General features: G+C 35.7%; 1 protein-coding gene across 4 annotated transcripts in view; it reads left to right on the top strand.

Annotated features, from left to right (window-relative positions):
* LOC133607663 (prolyl 4-hydroxylase subunit alpha-2-like) overlaps positions 1-15,818 on the top strand; it is a 33,831-nt gene extending 18,013 nt beyond the window's left edge. The window contains exons 12-16 of one of the 4 annotated variants that reach the window (XM_061962506.1): positions 3,249-3,308; positions 3,369-3,434; positions 4,180-4,248; positions 7,702-7,798; positions 15,435-15,818. In XM_061962506.1, coding sequence (XP_061818490.1) covers positions 3,249-3,308; positions 3,369-3,434; positions 4,180-4,248; positions 7,702-7,798; positions 15,435-15,505 — 363 coding nt within the window. In that variant the 3' untranslated portion in view covers positions 15,506-15,818. The remainder of the gene's footprint in view (positions 1-3,248; positions 3,309-3,368; positions 3,435-4,179; positions 4,249-7,701; positions 7,799-15,434) is intronic. The other 3 variants (XM_061962507.1, XM_061962508.1, XM_061962509.1) reach the window with 3 other exon arrangements.
* The last annotated feature ends 264 nt before the right edge of the window (positions 15,819-16,082 follow it).

Below are 16,082 nucleotides of genomic sequence, written 5' to 3'. Positions count from 1 at the left end.
TAATTTTGAACCACTTTTGAATAAGTTAATGTTACTGTTTATTAGTTACAGCCATGAAATAAACCACAGGTATTTGTTTTTATCAGAGACAGATGATTTTGTAGATTGAAATGATCTATGAGTGTAGTCGCCAGGCTTGTGCAAAATTAAAATTTTGGAATTTCACTTAAATTCAATTGAATAATTGGAATTTGAATGGAATTGAAAGTAAAATTAAATTTACTACAATTCAGAGAAATTCTTCATAGCCAAGTAACAGGAAGAATTAGTCACGTTCAACAAAGGTTTTTGGCGTAAAAACTATATACTTTACGAACACTAAAGGTAAAAACAAATATCCTCCATTTTGACTACTTGAATGAAGTAAATCATTCTGGAAAAAGGAAGTTTTTTTCCAGCAGTCTATAATTTTGAAGGTTATATTGCATCAAACTAGAGAAAGTAATTTTACTGAAATGCTTTCTGAATGTGCTAAAACGTAGAATTAAAGGAATAATGCTTTGAATTTTAAGAATTGTAGGATTTTTGCCAACATAAAATCTAGAATTACAAAAAGCCTGGGAGTCCGAAATGAGTTGAAAAATATGCACGTTAGCATCAATTGTAATGTGCTTATGTGCAGCCTTAACGCTCCTTGCAACATAGTGCTATGGAATGAAAGTATTTCAGTAGTTCCATAGTGCGTTTAAATCATGGCATGTACAGTACTAGGTGTACTGTACACCCATGGAAATGCTACAAAAACTGCTACATTTCTTGAATAAGTTGAGCATTTTGATGTTGGAATGGTTTGAAAAATTTTGAAATATATGGGAGTTGTTAGTGGACGGAAAGTGGCAGAATAAGAATAAATAGTACATTAATGATGTATATTTTCATATGTGTCTGTTTTAGGATTGCAGCTATCGATTATTTGAGTCATGTATCAATTAATTTGTTCGATTAATACATTTTTCTGATAAAACACACTATAGCCTCAATCTGTATTTTAGGGAAAATAGTTGAAACAAACAACACTTTCTGCTTGCCATAATCTTCATTCTTTTTTTTTTGTAAATGCGTGTTGAAATTGCAGTTTTAAAATGTGTGCATTAATAGGAATACAAAAATACATTTTAAAACATCTGTTTGCTCCACACACAACTGCTCTTATGTGTGCTCTATTGCAGTGGCCAAGCGGAAACTATGTTCGTGTATTTAAAGTTCCGGGCGCTCAATGCGCGTGTTGAGAATTTTATTTTTTGTTATGTTTGTTAAACGATTAATCAAAGAAACAGAATATAAGTCGTAGCTCTTGTTTTTATCAAAGGAATCGATTAATCGTAGCAGCCCTAGACTGTTTTATATAAACTGCTTTGTTTTATATAAACTGCTTTTGTATTCCTAAATGTCGATTAAAAATGTATGCTTTAATTATCAATTAATCAAACTTGTAAAAATAGTAATACTATTTCTATGAAATGTGTAAAATGGAATATATTGTAAAGCAAAATTCTGGAAAACATCAACATTATTAATTGAAATGATATACAAATCCCGTTTCCATATGAGTTGGGAAATTGTGTTAGATGTAAATATAAACGGAATACAATGATTTGCAAATCCTTTTCAACCCATATTCAATTGAATGCACTACAAAGACAACATATTTGATGTTCAAACTCAAACACAAACACATTTTTTTTTGAAAATAATAATTAACTTAGAATTTCATGGCTGCAACACTTGCCAAAGTAGTTGGAAAAGGGCATGTTCACCACTGTGTTACTTGGCCTTTCCTTTTAACAACACTCAGTAAACGTTTGGGAACTGAGGAGACACATTTTTTAAGCTTCTCAGGTGGAATTCTTTCCCATTCTTGCTTGATGTACAGCTTAAGTTGTTCAACAGTCCGGGGGTCTCCGTTGTGGTATTTTAGGCTTCATAATGTGTCACACATTTTCAATGGGAGACAGGTCTGGACTACAGGCAGGCCAGTCTAGTACCCGCACTCTTTTACTATGAAGCCACGTTGATGTAACACGTGGCTTGGCATTGTCTTGCTGAAATAAGCAGGGGCGTCCATGGTAACGTTGCTTGGATGGCAACATACAGTATGTTGCTCCAAAACCTGTATTTACCTTTCAGCATTAATGGCGCCTTCACAGATGTGTAAGTTACCCATGTCTTGGGCACTAATACACCCCCATACCATCACAGATGCTGGCTTTTCAACTTTGCACCTATAACAATCCGGATGGTTCTTTTCCTCTTTGGTCCGGAGGACACGCCGTCCACAGTTTCCAAAAACAGTTTGAAATGTGGACTCGTCAGACCACAGAACACTTTTCCACTTTGTATCAGTCCATCTTAGATGAGCTCAGGCCCAGCGAAGCCGACAGCGTTTCTGGGTGTTGTTGATAAACGGTTTTCGCCTTGCATAGGAGAGTTTTAACTTGCACTTACAGATGTAGCGACCAACTGTAGTTACTGACAGTGGGTTTCTGAAGTGTTCCTGAGCCCATGTGGTGATATCCTTTCCACACTGATGTCGCTTGTTGATGCAGTACAGCCTGAGGGATCGAAGGTCACAGGCTTAGCTGCTTACGTGCAGTGATTTCTCCAGATTCTCTGAACCCTTTGATGATATTACGGACCGTAGATGGTGAAATCCCTAAATTCCTTGCAATAGCTGGTTGAGAAAGGTTTTTCTTAAACTGTTCAACAATTTCCTTATGCATTTGTTGACAAAGTGGTGACCCTCGCCCCATCCTTGTTTGTGAATGACTGAGCATTTCATGGAATCTACTTTTATACCCAATCATGGCACCCATTTGTTCCCAATTTGCCTGTTCACCTGTGGGATGTTCCAAATAAGTGTTTGATGAGCATTCCTCAACTTTATCAATATTTATTGCCACCTTTCCCAACTTCTTTGTCACGTGTTGCTGGCATCAAATTCTAAAGTTAATGATTATTTGCAAAAAAAAATTTTTTTTATCAGTTTGAACATCAAATATGTTGTCTTTGTAGCATATTCAACTGAATATGGGTTGAAAAGGATTTGCAAATCATTGTATTCCGTTTATATTTACATCTAACACAATTTCCCAACTCATATGGAGAATTTCCTTTCTACATCCTTCAGTTTGAACTTGAAACTGAAATTTTGAATTTTGCACAATGCTTGTAGTGACTGCCTTTTGCGGCGGGCTCCTGTCGTGCATGTCTGGGTGAGAAGAAGTTCAAATTATAAACATCTGTTGCAGCGTCCTTTTGACAGCAACCTCAAGGTCGATGGAAATCGACTTGCCACCTTCCTAAATTACGTAAGTACGGGTGTGCGCTTTTCTCACTGTGTATTTTACTTTTGAATTTTATCTTCATAGAAAGATGAGCCTGATGCTTTCAAAAGATTAGGCACTGGAAATCGTGTGGCCACTTTTTTGAACTATGTGAGTACGAGCATCCAGTTGCCAATAAGAAAGTTGTGGCCCTTGGTCCACATGAAATTTACACTTTTTGGCTTCTCGGGACCACGTCTAAACTCTGCTTCAATCTTGAACTTGAATTGATTGACTTTGATTGAGATAATTGATTCGCATAACTAAATCATTGATGTATATTGTCAAATTAAACTGTCAAGGAGCTCACCATCCTGTCAATCACTTCCTGTACTTATTGTGACAAGGTTGTTGGCCACTCCCCTTTTAACACGCTGATAGACAAAGCCCCTCTTTGATGTAATCTTGCTAACAGTGAACTGTATTTTTCCCCAAAATGTTTAATTGAGGTTCACTATTGACTATGGTGCACGATGTGCTTTTTTTGGTGTTATTGAGGTACTTTTGGACATCATCATTTATGAAACAATCTTTTATTAAGTAATAAGCCACTTTAGTAACACAATGAATGCATCAAGTATAAATAATGTGTATGTATGTATATATGTATGTATGTATATATGTATGTATATGTATGTATGCATATGTGTAAATAATAAAAAATTATCACTGTCTAACAAGAATGTGGCTAAGACAACAGCACTTTATAAAAGCACCATTTTATTTAGAAATTACATTTAAGAGCCACAAGGCAAATGTAATGCATTGTTATTATTAATATTAATATTATATTGTTGAAAACATGCATTAAATCGTGTGTGTGTGTGTTCCTCCCCCTCCCCTAACCCCTCCCCAGATGAGTGATGTGGAGGCAGGAGGCGCCACAGTCTTCCCTGACTTTGGAGCTGTAATTCAGCCGAAAAAGGTAATAACATCCAAATAACTGTTTTGTATAGGGCGACTGTCTGTAAAAGGGCATAACAGTAAATGACAGATAAACTCGATCTTGCGAGATTTTAGGAAAATTATAAAGAAAACATAACGCAAAATCAATAATTGTATTGTTTTGAAGTTGAGTATGTTTTGTAGAACTTTTTATGATAAAATATTCTGTACTGTATACACACACATATAATATATATACTGTATATATATGTATATACATACATACATACTGTATATATAAATGCAAATATATATTAGGGCTGTCAAGGGATTATTTTTTTTAAATCAGATTAATCACACTCTAAACCTGTGATTAATCATGATTATCACAGGTTATTATTTGCTTGTATAATTACAATTTGCTAAAGATAATACCCCAATATTTGGGTACACATGCAATTAGGTAGTCAGAATGTCATACAGGAATGTATTTTAAATGTTTTACTGAACTGCAAGTCATTGATTACAAAACAATGTGAAAATACAGTAAGTATAGTAAAAATGCATGCACATTTTGAAAGTATTTGTAGTTTGCATTAATCTTTGTACAGTTACTAATCGATATTGTAGTAAACACACTCATAAACAAATTAATATAGTGCACCATTTACCCTTTTTTAGTTTAAACAGTTGTTTAAACATGGATGACTTATATAGGCTAGTAAGGTAAAGTTTTGTACCTGACAAGTTTCGGCTACCTCCTAAGTGGTGGGACACCACCATCCCACCACTTCAGGTGGGATGGAAAAATCCATATAACACGTCACAGACGTCACGCTAACATCACGTGACACCTCTGATGAAGGCTGCAGAAGCTAGGTAGCCGAAACTTGTCAGGTACAAAACTTTACCTTACTAGCCTATATAAATCAACCATTTATAAATACACATCAGTAGGCTAGATCAGTGGTTCTCAACCTTTTTTCAGTGATGTACCCCCTGTGAACATTTTTTTAATTCAAGTACCCCCTAATCAGAGCAAAGCATTTTTGATTGGAAAAAAAAGAGATAAAGAAGTAAAATACAACACAGTCATCAGTTTCTGATTTATTAAATTGTATAACAGTGCAAAATATTGCTCATTTGAAAAAAAAGAGATAAAGAAGTAAAATACAGCACTATGTCATCATTTTCTGATTTATTAAATTGTATAATAGTGCAAAATATTGCTCATTTGGAAAAAAAAAAATTAAAATAACCAAAAAATTGTTGAAAAATAAACAAGTAATTCAATTATAAATAAAGATTTCTGCACCAACTTAAAGTGCCCTCTTTGGGGATTGTAATAGAGATCCACCTGGATTCATGAACTTAATTCTAAACATTTCTTCACAAAAAAAGAAATCTTTAACATCAGTATTTATGGAACATGTCCACAAAAAATCTAGCTGTCAACACTGAATATTGCATTGTTGCATTTCTTTTCACAGTTCTTTTTGACAGACATTTTAGTGAGAAACCTGCGCTTGTGCTTCACTGAGTTTTTGAACTTACATTCATATTTTGTTGAAGTATTATTCAATAAATATATTTATAAAGGATTTTTGAATTGTTGCTATTTTTAGAATATTTAAAAAAAAATCTCATGTACCCCTTGGCATACCTTCAAGTACCCCCAGGGGTACGCGTACCCCCATTTGAGAACCACTGGGCTAGATGAACCTCTTCAACATAGTTGTTTAAACAAACACATTTCTTTACCTTTTTCAGATGACAATGTTGATCTCTTTTTTTTTTTTTTGTACAATGCGAGCCCAGTGTGTTGTGATTACTTACAAATGTCCAACGTTCTCCAGGAAGAAAAATAAATTCACATTCAGTCTGTATTTGCTTACTTTGTTAATGATAATGATAAATGGGTTGTACTTGTATAGCGCTTTTCTACCTTCAAGGTACTCAAAGCGCTTTGACACTACTTCCACATTTACCCATTCACACACACATTCACACACTGATGGAGGGAGCTGCCATGCAAGGCGCTAACCAGCACCCATCAGGAGCAAGGGTGAAGTGTCTTGCTCAGGACACAACGGACATGACGAGGTTGGTACTAGGTGGGGATTGAACCAGGGACCCTCGGGTCGCGCACGGCCATTCTTCCACTGCGCCACGCCGTCCCCACTTTGTTGATGCTCTTTATTTGTGTAGTACAGTTGGTTTATCCTTGCTGCAATTGTGCCTCTCCAAGGTATTGTATGACAGATCAGCTGTGGTGATATGAACGACATCTTCTTGCAGTACTTGGTCTTCACAGATGTTAGATGTCCTACATGCGGTGGCTGTCTATTTAGCAAAGGCATATGTTTAACTTAACTGTGGTACTTTTGTTGACATCATTGAATCAGTAAACTTTGCCAGCGTAGCGTTCTCATCTGCTTGTTGTGGCTGTAGCTAGCATTTATGACTGTGTGTTGACCTTTATGTTATATATATACATATGCCAAATGTAATACGCTGGCAGGCTGCATTTGGCCCAAGGGGCATAGTTTGGACAACTCTGTTTTAGAGTCTTTCCAGTATGTTTGATTGACTCTTGTGCTCAGATTTTACAAAGTAATTGATAAAATAAAAAGGTACAGCATACAGTACAGGCCAAACGTTTGGACACACCTTCTCCTCATGCAATGTGTTTTCTTTATTTTCCTGGTTATTTACATTGTAGATTGTCACAGAAGGCATCAAAACTATGAATGAACACATGTGGAGTTATATACTTAACAAAAAAGGTGAATTAACTGAAAACATGTTTTGTATTCTAGTTTCTTCAAAATAGCCACCCTTTGCTCTGATTACTGCTTTGCACACTCTTGGCATTCTCTCGATTAGCTTCAAGCACACCTGTGAAGTGAAAACCATTTCAGGTGACTACCTCTTGAAGCTCATTGAGAGAATGCCAAGAGTGTGCGAAAAAATAATCAGAGCAAAGGGTGGCTATTTTGAAGAAACTAGAATATAAAACATGTTTTAAGATATTTCACCTTTTTTATGATAAGTGCATAACTCCACATGTGTTCATTCATAGTTTTGATGCCTTCAGTGACAATCTACAATGTAAATAGTCATTAAAATAAAGAAAACGCATTGAATGAGAAGGTGTGTCCAAACTTTTGGCCTGTACTGTGCATTCCTCATTGCCACACTGAATGGACATTTGGCAAAATAAATTTAATTCGGCAGCAGTCTTGGTACAGAATGTTTGTGTTTTTTGCATGCAAACTCATATAATATTTTGACCTTGTTTTTAAAACCTTTGCTTGCAGATGTTTCACATGCTTTTCCATGGTATGGAAACATGACTCTAGTGCGTAGATTGCCTACAGATCACTTGCACAGGACACACAACTGCAATAAATAATTGTCTATTTCCTGTCACTCATGCTTCGTTAACACTCTGAATGTTGCAGTCATGATTGCACTTGTCTCATTGCTGCAGGGGACAGCAGTGTTCTGGTATAACCTCTTCAAAAGTGGGGAAGGAGATTATAGGACGAGACATGCAGCTTGTCCTGTTTTAGTGGGAAGCAAATGGGGTAAGTAAAGTTGGACAAGTATGACTTCTAAAAGTATGCATTTAAGAATGTATTCAAAAAATGTTTGAGTGCTTTGGAGTATAAACATAGTGTAACCTTGAAAATCAAACATAATCAGTTCTCTAACACTGCTTGTCTTACCATAAGTTGTGATTTGAGAACGAACCATGGGCCAAAATGTAAAGTAATTTTAGGCCCCTTTTTATTAAAGCATTATTTTAACATTCCTAACAATCCTGAAAGTATAAAGTTAAGCACTGTGAAATTCAACAACAATAAAATAAAACTATGGTGATATCTGTGTTTTCGTATGCCCCACTTTACATATGATTCAGTTTTCGACTGAAATTCTTGCCAAAAATGTGTACAGGTTTTCGTATATTGTCTCCGTTATCGTACAGCCAAACACTGCGCCTAACAAACTAGCATTGCGTGAAATTTTGTGGCCGAGCAAAGAATCCCACATGTTGGTGACTCAGTCTCCGTACATTTTTTAAATAGACTACAGTTGCGATATGACCCGCAATTGGGCCAAAGAAAGTTGCGAGTTTGGGCATATTGTTATCGGCCTGCAAAGTTTCGACAGTATGATGTAGGGTGTAGGGGTGCAACGATTAGTTGACATTGTCGACAATAAAATTTGGCGTTGACAATTATATTTGTCAAAAATAGTCGTAACATCGTCACTTGTTTTTCCGGGCGGAAGCGAATCCGCGTCGCCACTCGCAAAAATATTGCCAGTGAAAACATGTATAGTGTTAGAACCTTTTCCTCCTATTTTTGTTAATGACATAAATATCTTGCTCAGTTTGCAAAGTGGACCTTGTTTTTATGGCAGTCCATCTGTGATACGCGAACGTTTAAAGCAGAGGCATGACGTCGGGCGTCTGGAGGGGGGATGCGGTCTCAACTTGGTAAGAGTGTTATCTTGTACCTTGCTAACAAGTGTAGGACAAAGTTGTATTAGAAATAACTAACTATCATTTTAACCAAAGCCAGCCAGCTAAACTTTGTCTAAATCAATTCAAGTACTTTTTAAAGCAGGGTCAATTTGCAATGCAATAAAAAAGGCATAATAAACAAATGCTAATATCGCACGCACACACAGACAGACATAAGGCACCAATGCGGAGGTATCATAAGATTGAACACACAATCTATTACAGTGGTCCCCAACCACCGGGCCACGGACCGGTACCGGTCCGTGGATCGATTGGTACCGGGCCGCACAAGAAATAAAAAATAAAAATAAAAAAAATAAAAATATATATATATATTTTTTTTTTAAATGTTTTATTAAATCAACATAAAAAACACAAGATACAACCCAAAAACCCTCCCTCCTCATTCACTTTCATTCGCACAAAAGGTTTGTTTCTTTCTGTTATTAATATTTCTGGTTCCTACATTATACATCAATACAAATCAATACAGTCTGCAGGGATACAGTCCGTAAGCACACATGATTGTATTTCTTTATGACAAAAAAAAACTTTCAAATTTTCAAGCGTTGACCGGTCCGCAGTTACAAAAAGGGACCACTGTATTAGATCGCTAACATGTTAAGAATTAATCAACGATACAATTCTATACATTGAGTCTGTTAGAATGCTAAAACTGCCAGGAGTTAATCAATAGTCAATAATCAGTGTGCAGCATTTTAGCCACATCATCACAAAATGCTTTTTTTATTTCTGAGAAAGTTAGATTTAGTGGTTTGTTGTTTGTTTTAATTGAAGCTATTTTACCTGTTTGTTTTATACATAAAAACAAGGTTAATTGTTTTATTTTTAGCACGTTGCCTTTAAACAGCATTTTATTAGGGACGGCGTGGCGCAGTGGAAGAATGGCCGTGCGCGACCCGAGGGTCCCTGGTTCAATCACCACCTAGTACCAACCTCGTCATGTCCGTTGTGTCCTGAGCAAGACACTTCACCTTTGCTCCTGATGGGTGCTGGTTAGCGCCTTGCATGGCAGCTCCCTCCATCAGTGTGTGAATGTGTGTGTGAATGGGTAAATGTGGAAGTTGTGTCAAAGCGCTTTGAGTACCTTGAAGGTAGAAAAGCGCTATACAAGTACAACCCAACCCATTAGATATTAAAATTTTTGTAACAGCTGAATGAGCAGCAGTTACAGTATAAATAAATAGTCATGAATGAATTAGTCATCTTTATTTGCAAGCAAAGTAATTATTATAGTAATTCATTGAATTACTAACAGAATTAGTTTTTAATAAATGTAATTAATTACTGGGGAAAGTAATTATTGTGTTAATAAAAAAAAAAAACGTCAACTACTTGTGTCTGTGCCTTTTAAATGGCGGTGCCTGTTACTAAGTGACTCGCAACATTAGCAAGAGAGCCAGAAGGAGCAGCAAGTTTATGGCGACTGGGGCCAACGTGTCTGAACAATCTGTGGTTTTAGAAGGCACACAAAATAAATCTAAATATTTTTTCACCTAGCAGGCAGCTACAGTTGTCATTTATCTAGTCTTCCATATATTTATACCGTGCAACATCCAAAAACTGAAAATGATGCAACACTGTGTACGTCTTGGCTTATGGCCGCAACCTTTGACTGTACAAGTGCGAGGCATGATTTATAAACGAGCACAAACTTTTACCAACTCAGGGACAATGCAGCAACTCAGTTGGTCAAGAGCTGCAGTAACTATGTTACCTCCGTGGTAAATGCACCGTGTTACTAAATAGTTCCTCGGGGTTAGCTCGTAAAATAACAATGCCGCTTTTACTTCATTAATATACAGGTCACGACATGTAAAAGGTGGTTTTTGGATGCTTTTTAAGAGGGCTTTATAGGCTGATTAGATTACTCCCATTAGCTACACTGTTAGCAGGCTCGTAATGTGTTTTTTCCAATTTAGAATGCACAAAAAGGAGAAAGACATACAGTATATGTTCTTGTCTCACATAAGTATTGTGAATGATAGATAATATTGGGAAAAAAAAGTGCAATTGTGCAGTAAAATAAATCTTGCTATGCAATATGTAAATCTGCCCACGTTGTATTATAGGTTTTTCTATGTCACACTACAGCAGGCGTCCCCAAAATCCGGCCCGCGGGAAGTCCCAAGTTTAAAAAAAAAAAAAAATAAATAAATTTTTTTTTATTTTATTTTTTAATTATTATTATTTTTTAAATTTGTCCTTACTAGTCCATTTTCTACTGTCTCCTAGCCACTCAGGCAAATCATATTGTCCAAAAATGCATTTTACTATCGCTAACGTAACATGCAGCAAGAGCGCTCTTTAAGTCAATTAGTGCGCGAAGAATATATATGTATGAATATATGTACATATATATATATATATATATATATATATATATATATATACACACACACACACACATATAGACACATATACATATATACACATATATACATATGTATACCCATATATATATATATATATATATATATATATATATACACACACACACATATAGACATATATACACATTTACATATTATATACACACATATATATATATACATATATATATATATATACATATATATGTGTATATATGTATATGTATATATATATGTATGTATATATATATATATATATATGTATGTATATATATATATATATATGTGTGTGTGTGTATATATATACATATATATATATATATGTATATATATATGTATATATATATGTATATATATATATATGTATATATATATGTATATATATAATATATATATATTTATATATATATATATATGTATGTATATATATATATATATATATTTATATATATATATATATACATATATATATATGTATGTGTATATATATATATATATATATATATATATATATATATATATATATATATATATATATATATATATATATATATATATATATATATATATATATATATATATATATATATATATATATATATATACATAGCGCGGCCCCCAGCCAAATTGTTTTACCCCAATGCGGCCCCGGAGTCAAAAAGTTTGGGGAACCCTGCACTACAGTACCGGTAAGTTACATTTCTGGTTGTGGCACTTTTCCTCTTCACTGGTACACTTCACACATAAAATCAAAGCAAAACACACCATCTTTGTCGACAAAACTTTATGTTCTACTAAATTTTGAGGTAATTTTTTCCAAAAATGTTTGATCGCACTTCAAATTGTAAATTTTTTGGGCTGTTTAATCCCCCAAAAAAGAAGTGTCTGGTTGTCTTTGACTCAGTGGAAAATTACTGTGAATCCTGTCAGCATGTGTGTGAATCGAAATGTTGTTTTGTAATGTGTCCAAGGCTTCTTTGCTCTTCTTGCAGCCAAGAAACTTTTGTGTAACACTGTCTCTCGGCCCTTGGGTGTTTCTGGGGAATCCAGCTGCACGTGTCACTGTGCAATAAAAAGTTTAATATTGTACAGCAGAACATTCATAACGTTAAAAATAATTTCTTAAAATAACGCACAAGCCAAACTCCTATAATTAAAATGTCAGGAGTCCTGATTTTTTCACAATAAAGGCAAGGCACAATTTGTACGTAAGGCAATTCAAAGGGCTTTACAAATGCATAAAATTACAATATGGCAAATAAAATCATAAAAAATAAAATAAAATCGTCATCAAAATAATCATGACTTACCGTATTTTTCGGAGTATAAGTCGCACCGGAGTATAAGTCGCACCTGCCGAAAATGCATAATAAAGAAGAAAAAAAACATATATAAATCGCACTGGAGCCCGGCCAAACTATGAAAAAAAACTGCGACTTATAGTCCGAAAAATGCTGTAATTTAATTGAAATTAAAGAGTGCCGATAAAAAACTCTCACTTGTCAAATGCAAAGCTAATAAAAAGTGTTCTTCTAGATTTGAACATTGCCAGAGTTGCGGAATGCCTCACATCTTCTGGAAAACTTCCAGATTTTAGCAGCGTAAAGCTAAAACGCAGCTTCACCATGTTTAACCCTGTCTCTGTGCACCAGCAGGAGACCATGCTGCGAGGTTCTCAGAGCCAGACATGGTTTATTTGGTTCTAACATGTCATGGCGCTAGATCATGAACAGTATTGTACGCTAGCAAAGTTGTTTCAAAGTCTGCTCTCAAAGCAACAACACCAGACTGATTTGGTCGTATTTCCTGGTTCTAGTCAGGACTCGAGCAGCAGCATTCTGGACGTACTGCAGCTCGTTTATAGAGCCCGTCAAAAAGGTCTTTGCAGTAGTCATGCAATAAATCATTAAGCATAACTATCTTCTAAGCTTTGAATGTGCGGAATATATATATATTGAAGATACAATGGAACCGCTAAACCAGGGTTGTGGCCGTTTGCTGCCCCTGGATCTTTTTTATTGGCCTGTGGCACATTCTATATATATAATTAAACAAAAAAAAGCCCAGCAAAAATAAGAAAATGGAGCAAAAAAAGGACAATATAAAGAGACAAAATTTAAATCTTGATACTCATATAGTGGAACCTCTAATTACGAACTTGATTTTGTTCTTTAACTGGGTTTGTATATAGAAGAATTTGTAAATTGAAGCACATTTCCCCATGAGAAAAAATTTAAACATGAATATCGGGTTCCAGCTTTGACAAAAGTCCATATTCTAGTAAAGGTTTGTGCACTTTGAACACAATATAAAGCGCTATACAGTACTGCCTATCAAACAAACATAACATGGGGTGATGGATCAAAACTTTCTATTTAATAACAAAGCCAAAACAACAATAGCTGAACACCTTATGCAACGGCCCTGCACAAGCACACACAATCTGTCACTAGCCCTGTGGTGCGCTTACAGTTTGAAATCACAAAACCCTTGAACTTTAACAACCAGATTACTACAATGATTAGCAATAAAAAAAATTAAATCCACTTCACCTTGTTGGTTATTCGTATTTGCATGCAGCCAAGAAAGTGGGAGGAGGGGGCGGAAATGAGGCAGTTGTGACAACACTGTGGATACTGTTATATTTCAAACCACACATCGCTTGTCCATTGATTTCTTTGGACCCATATTGAGTTAGCAAAACTAGAAAAATGCTTTAAAAAACGCTAAAATATACACATAAAAACCCACAAAGTAGTAATTAGCACAGTAGCTAACAACAGCACTGCTGTGCTGGCTGAGTGAGTATCCGAGATCCATCAGCGTTCCCTCAATGGATGTGCTGCAGGCACAAAATGGCTCCCCCGTAGGCACATAATGAGTAGATAAAACGTTTGTACACTGAAACATGATTCCTACAACAGATCATATTTTTATTCGGTCTGCTTTTCGTAAATCGAAAAATTTGTGTAACGAATGGCTCGTAGATCGAGATTCCACTGTAACTAATGTTAATGTGACGTGAATGCGATGTGAATCTTACGACACGTCAAAATTCACTTTGATTCCGATTCTTTGAGTAACGATATTTTATTTGACATTCTAAATTACAATAAAAACCTTTTCAAAACAGGTTACAGGTTACAAAAGCTCCTTTAGGCTGCTGACATATGACAAACAGTAGGGAAGGGATTGTTTCGGCCCCATTCCTGGGTGGATCTCGTGTGAAAGGAAAGGGGGGCGGGAGGGGTTAATCTTTTTTCAATGCAGTCTGCTGAAAAAGATGGATAGTGCCATATTATATAACAACTGACTCTGTGATCAAAGTTTGAATTGCCGCAATACACATTTTAAGATATTCATATATTTGGCGGCTGAGGTGGTTTCTGTTTCTGTTCCTCCCCCCTATCATTAAATATATATATATACAGTATATATTTTTGTTAAACAATTTGAATTCATTCAAAAATGTAATTTAAAAATAAAAAAAATCAAGATTCAGATGAAAATTTATTTTTTTCCAGCACCCCTATTCACTAATAATGCCAATGGACAGCATTGTGTTTCGCTCCACCTTTTAGATACAGTAACATATCACTGCAGGTGGTACAATAACAGATAATATAGATTAGGGGTTCTCAACTGGTCTCATCCTGGGACCCATATTTTTCCATCTTTTACAATATTCAAGCCAAGCAGAAATATTACTATATTTTTTTAAATCGCCTCTGAACATACACCTTTGCCATCTCTATAAACACAAATCCACATTATCGGAAGTGCAACGTGTTTTTCACAGCACACTATTCAACTAAACTACACCTATTACTCAGATAGAGGACGCCCATCAACATGTTTATTTTATAATAAAACATTTTTAAAAAATCAGACATTGTTAGTTAGCTAGCACAAGTTTGGAATCACTGGTTAGCTCATTAATATTGATTATATTGGTCATGTTGCCTAGTGTGTGGATGTGAGTGTGAATGTTGTCTGTCTATCTGTGTTGGCCCTGCGATGAGGTGGCGACTTGTCCAGGGTGTACCCCGCCTTCTGCCCGATTGTAGCTGAGATAGGCTCCAGCGACCCCAAAAGGGAATAAGCGGTAGAAAATGGATGGATGGATGTTGCCAGACTCTTTTCTATGTGGTAGTATTATGTTCTTTGTTTTGTTTTTTGTACACCTTGTAAGCATCTGTCCCTGACCCACTTTTGGTCCCCGAGCTACCAGTGGAGAACCCTGCTGTAAATATTGCAGCAATGTGTTTTACACCTACATTTCTATTTGTGCTGTTTTCCCAGTGTCCAACAAGTGGATTCACGAGCGAGGACAGGAATTCAGGAGACCCTGTGGCCTCACGGAAGTGGATTGAACGTTGACCCGTGAGACGCACGAACACAGTTCCGAAACACTTTCCATGTGCATTATTGCCATTGTCTTGTCAAGGTGTTGAGTTAAACATTTTTACCCATCTTAAGCAAGCCCATCGGGACGACCAGCTGACGAATACACAAATATGTTTTTAAAAAAATGTCTTACTTGGATGCAACAACCTGACAGGACTATTTCCATTTGACCTAAGAGCTGCTTTATTTATACAGTGTTTAAATTATTAAATGAAAATATGTGCTTTTTCTACCAGATGGCCATCAGAAACAAGTCAATAAATGGTCTTTTATTTGAAACCACATGTCACCCTGTTTTTGTGTGACTTAATGTCCTAACCTATAACATATCCTGTTGCAACATTTGGCTAACGTCATGTATTGATGTGTCTTCTGAGACCGGTGGAACAGTGGTCATCCCGTGTGGCCCTGCCTTGCACGCTGCTATTCCATTCCATCTTAATCTCAGTTTATGTGTGTATTCAGTACAACTGTAATACAACATACAATAACACAATACAAAATGAATGCACTTTGAAAGGCACCTGATATTTATTTGTAAAA

Source organism: Nerophis lumbriciformis, linkage group LG09, assembly GCF_033978685.3.
Source record: "Nerophis lumbriciformis linkage group LG09, RoL_Nlum_v2.1, whole genome shotgun sequence".
Classification (NCBI taxonomy): Eukaryota; Metazoa; Chordata; class Actinopteri; order Syngnathiformes; family Syngnathidae; genus Nerophis; species Nerophis lumbriciformis.
Note: the sequence above shows the minus strand (reverse complement) of the source record. Positions and strands in the feature narration are given on the sequence as shown.